This window comes from Pundamilia nyererei, unplaced genomic scaffold, assembly GCF_000239375.1.
Source record: "Pundamilia nyererei isolate P.nyererei 1_Seehausen unplaced genomic scaffold, PunNye1.0 scaffold00133, whole genome shotgun sequence".
NCBI classification, from domain to species: domain Eukaryota; kingdom Metazoa; phylum Chordata; class Actinopteri; order Cichliformes; family Cichlidae; genus Pundamilia; species Pundamilia nyererei.
In genome coordinates this window covers 1,742,557-1,747,698 of record NW_005187534.1, presented here as the reverse complement: position 1 = coordinate 1,747,698, position 5,142 = coordinate 1,742,557, and the positions used below count along the sequence as shown (strand labels likewise).

At 44.3% G+C, this 5,142-nt stretch overlaps 1 protein-coding gene across 1 annotated transcript in view; it reads left to right on the top strand.

The window, feature by feature from the left end:
- kif20ba (kinesin family member 20Ba) overlaps nucleotides 1-4,989 on the top strand; it is a 55,840-nt gene extending 50,851 nt beyond the window's left edge. The window contains exons 30-33 of the mRNA XM_013913454.1: nucleotides 1,093-1,167; nucleotides 2,043-2,160; nucleotides 3,830-3,975; nucleotides 4,570-4,989. Of these exons, the coding sequence (XP_013768908.1) occupies nucleotides 1,093-1,167; nucleotides 2,043-2,160; nucleotides 3,830-3,975; nucleotides 4,570-4,650 (420 nt within the window). The 3' untranslated portion in view covers nucleotides 4,651-4,989. The remainder of the gene's footprint in view (nucleotides 1-1,092; nucleotides 1,168-2,042; nucleotides 2,161-3,829; nucleotides 3,976-4,569) is intronic.
- Nucleotides 4,990-5,142: the final 153 nt, after the last annotated feature.

Here is a 5,142-nt window from a genome sequence, read left to right as displayed (position 1 = left end):
TTTTTTTATCTTTACTCATTTTTAATGAACGTGTTCAAGACTTCTTTGTCATTGTTGTTTTTTCTTCTTGCCTCTAATTGGTGGCTGTATCAATGAAACACAGACTCTGTTCTCATACTCACCTTTATTTGATTGACCCAGTGGGAATTTGCATCAGTTTACATTCTGTATGTTACTCGTGTACACTTTGCACAGGCTGTAACCTGGTATTACGGCTATTTGGACCTGAAAGCGTTTCCAGCTTTTCAAAAGGTCCAAAGTTTCTTTTACAGGTGGAAAGAAACTTTAGCAAAAGTGGTTCAGACGAAACATTTGTGAATTTTGAATTTCAAACTGCAACTTACCAGATTTAGAAGTTGCAAATTGAATGCATCCATTCACCATTTACTCACAGCTCCATGCAATCATGTCATTCCACTCATCATCCTGTCATTAATACGCTGAAATCTGAGATGCTTCCTTTAATGAAACATTCTTGCAGGATAGTTGATTCATAGACTGATCCCTGGTAAAGTTGGGAACGACGGAGGAAAACAAACCCAGCTGTTATTCACACATTAGCAGAGGCTTCCCTCAAAAAGCGTATCGATCCAGAACTGAAGCAAACGTCCAGGCGCTCATTTTTCTTTGTTTGCCGTAATGAAAGCTTTTCCACACACTGTTGACAGAAACTCATTGCTGACATCAGAATCTTGTTTGAAAGCGAACATTGAAGCTTAATTGGGTGTTTGGGAAACACCCAGACATTATATTTTGACTGGTAGTAGTTGAGCTTGTCAGCTCTTTGAGTCCCTCTGCAAAGTAAATACGGCAAAATTGGAGCGTGTTTTCGCTTCTCGAGAAATATTCAGGCTGGTAAAAGTGTCATTTACCTCCTACCGAGGCCACCGGACAAAGCGTGTGAACATCTCGCTCTCGTCTGCATCGTATTAATGACCAAACCCATCTCGTCCATAGCGTCCTGTCATTATGAAACATTTTGGTGGTTATTTTTCTTTTCTCCTCTGGTACGGATGACTCGGTGCACACTCAGTATTTTAACACTTTGTACATGCCTTCATGTTGCTTGTGTGTGTGTGTGTTTGTGCTTAGGAGGAAGTGGAGGCAGAGAACAGGCGGAACACGAGAACCAAACTGACGCCAAAGCTGACCCCACACCGGGAAGAGGTGAGAACCACAGAGAGACAAACACACCCATGTGATGTGCAGACACACACTGAACATCACTAATTCATCATTTCACTTGAACAAAGCCTTGTACAGTGCAGTGTTTCTGCTGCTCGCCGAAGTTCACATGATGATATTTTATTCGCAGAAATATAGGGGATTGAATTTACCTGTTTGTCGTCAGCTCCACCTCATGTTTAGTTTTAATGCAGGCTCTCAGCGATGCTGACAAAAAGCAGCTTTTGAATTTTGATTACGTGCACATCAGCACTATGGTGAATTTAAACATGTCCACCAGCCAAGAAGAGATTAGGTCTTCAAACATCCACATGACAGGACACAGCTCACCTCCACATGCAAAAAGCCCCGTCATCGCTGTGCTTGCATCTTTAATGCAATTCTCTTACATGAGAGAATACTTCCATCCAGGATCAATTTACTAATGGTCTCTGACTGACGGCCAGTTAGCGGCGCCCCTTAGCTTCTCCCGTCCGGTGGTCAGGCCACAGTTGTGTGATCCACGCCACCGTCAGCTGCAGCTGTAGAGCCTGTAACACGTGAAGAGCTGCTTCATGTGCTGCTGCAGTCCAAGACGGTGGAGTTGGTCAGAGACAGCTGATTGTGCTGCTCAGTTGTTTTTCTTTTATTTGAAGAGGAGCGACTGTTAAACAGGATTGTTAAATAATGAAATTAAAAAGCAGAGCGCAGATGTACCCACACACCGTGACATCAGTCTTACTCTGTGGAAAACACCTCAACTGTCAGACAGTTTTCCCATTTAAACGTCCTTATCTGCACTCACCCAGAACTCTGACGCAGCCCTAACGAGAAGCTGTTTCATACGTGCTAACTGTGCTTCGCTGTTCTTTGATCAGAGCTCCTCCCCAGCGGGTCGTCACGACTCCCAGATCAGCGTCCGCAGCAGGAAGGAAGGAACGCTGCAGAAGATCGGAGACTTCCTGCAGAGCTCCCCCACGCTGCTCGGCACTAAAGGTCAGCACGCCTCTCGTTATTGTTGGTGACGTTAAACTCGAACTATCTTTGTTGAAGACGATCGTGGGACTGAAAAATGTTCTTTATTTCGAACACAAGACGGAGCAGCAGAAACCGATGCTGCGATTGACGAAAAGTGCGCTTAATGAGTTTTCTGTGCTGCACAAAAGTCACGTTTACAGTAAGTGCAGAAATCTGAAATGTTCAGGGCGTTTTTTGCAAAGAGGAAAGTTGAGATCACAGCAAAGTAAGTCTGTATAGAAAACTACAAAGCAAAGTGACTGCATTAAAGAGGGTTGGTATTCACATGATCCCACTTCCTCCCTTTACAGTCTGGGATAGATTTTGCTAGTTTGTCTCGTTCATTCTGTTCTGTGGTGCACTGCAGTCACTCCAGCAGTCAGACAGGCCCCAGGCACGCTGTCTTGCTCCTGACGCAGCCTTCTGGCTGTTTTTAATTGCCTGCGTGTAAGAACCCAGATGTGGCGGCTCTTGTCTGTGGAACAACTGAAAAGGTCAACGTGTGGAATTGAGGCATTTTTAAAGGAGCCTGGTTCACTTACAGAACAGCCCAACCTGAAGTTTCTGGCGGTCGCCGGTGCTTTTATGCATTTTAATTTGTAATTCATCAGGATGCGAAAACATGAACGTGAGGACTGCAGTGGCCGAGCCTGCATCAGTCCATCAGGAGCTGTCCTTCACTGATGCAATGTTTCAGAAATATAAAAGTGATGGTCTGAATGTCAAATATGATGGAGAAAAAAGGAACACTTTTAATTTCAGACCTTGCTGGATCTCACCACACACACACACACACACACACCAGAACTTTCCCCACAGATACAGTAGATCCCCTCTGCTGTATTTTATTCATTCATCTGCAGTTATTTTTACTGAGAGTCCAGGAGGCAATCTTATCGGTCCAGATGGGTTTTAGGAATCTTCAAATTTAACTGTGAGTGTTGGGGGAGAGAAACGCAGGGCACACAAGGACAAACCTCAGAGCTCCTGCCGGAGTTATTTGGAAAAGCATTGCGCAGGTTTGACAGAGTAAAAGGGCAAAGGCAGTGAGTTTGGGACACTAATGATGGCTTAAAGGAGAGAGTTAAGACAGCCAACATATTGGAATCAACCAGAGTCTTCTCTGTTTTATCCTCAGGGACCCACAGTTTCACTCGGTCAATTAATTGTGGCCTCAGGGCTCCAAGGCAAGGTTGCTGTCATCTGCAGCCATCTGACCCACCCTTCATCTCTCTTCTCACCTTCACTCGTCTTTTATCGTCCTTATTTTAATTCCTCCACTACTTCGCTCTAGCTTTCAGTCTCCTATTTCACCCCGCTCATCCTCGAATCGTGAATCCCTCTTCCTGGAGGAAGAGCTTCCTATTTAACCTGGAGAGTAACTCTAAGAGCCAGCGTTGGTTTACTGAGGCAAACAAGTTTTCATAATGGACCTAGCTTGTTTGTTTCAGCTGGATAAACACGCCGTCAGCTTTGGATTAATTTGTCTCCCGAGTCGTCTTCACTGATAATTCCTGTTTAAAGTTTTTAGGCTTTAAATCTGCGATTAAAATGATTTATACACCCACACTAAGCATTGTGATTAACGGGATGTAGTTAAGGATGCTGCTCAGCATGCTTCTGCTTTCCTCTAAAACTGTGTCTGCAGCCAAGAAGATGATGAGCCTGGTGAGCGGACGGGCCGGCACAGATGCAGCAGCCTCCTCTTCCTCCCTCAGTCTGAGAGCAAAGAAGAACAAAAGGAAACTCTACAGGCCCGAAATCTCCTCCCCCATCGACATGCCCGCGCACCCAGTGAGTCTCACAGCGTTTAGTGCAAACATGTCCGTATCAGCGCAGACTTACTTTTTATTCACACAAAGCTCCGAGGAACGTTTATTTTCCTTAACAAGGTGCTGATGCCGGCCTTTTTCCTGGCTCGCAATGAGCTTTATACTCGTTTGAGTATTCCGAATACTTTTGGCTCCAAAAGTTATTTTGCACTCTTTGAAATACGAGCACAGATGTGATGGAAATGCAGACCCTCAGCTTTAATTCAGAGGGTGCTACATTAACTGTTTAGTTATTGTTCATTTTTATACACAGCCCGTCATTTTCACAGGTAACCAACTGGACAATGGAGTCCAGTTGGTTACGGTCATGTGAGGCCAGTGTCATACTGGCATTTTCCAGCTGTTCACTGGAACTCTCAATATGAGGTTTAAAGAGACGGACCGACATCATCCTGCTCAGCAACAACTAAATGCCTGAAAGACCACAGGAGACATTTATAGAGTGATCACAGAATGATGTCTTTAGTATAAAACCATTGGTTCCACTCAGGAGGAGGAGGAGCAGATTAGACTTCACCCTTTCATCTGAGGGCTCTAATGTTTGGTCTCGTTTCAGATCATCAGCAGAGAGCCGGAGGAGAAAGAGAGCGACCATCAGATCATCAAGAGGCGCCTTCGATCCAGGAAGGCCAAATAATTTAGTCCATTTGGAGGCGTGGCCCGCGCCCATGACCATTTCCAGGCTAAGCTAACAGCCTGCTGCTACTTAACCCAGACATGGTGGTGATTTCAGTATTTTCCCGACCGATTCAAGTATTTCAGCGTTAACTTAACGTAAACTTAAGTTTGAGTTTTTCTCAGTAAATACTTCACTTGTTAGATTTCTTTTGTGATTCTTAAGAATCAGAGATGGGGAGAAAAATACAGGCTAGCCAGTTAGCAGTTAGCAGGGAGGCTCAGCTGCAGGTGAGGGGGCAGCATCTGAAAACAAACTCAAAAATCATCAAATGTAAATAAATCTGTGTGACGCACTCAAGACTGACATTCCAATTTATTCTCTCAGCTGTTCGTTGTCTAAATGTTGACATTTACTATCAAGTGATTCTTTTCTGATAACTGTAAGCACTCTGACTTTTTTTTAAAACCTTTACGTGCAATCTTTTGATACTGATGTGCTGGAGGTCCAGGT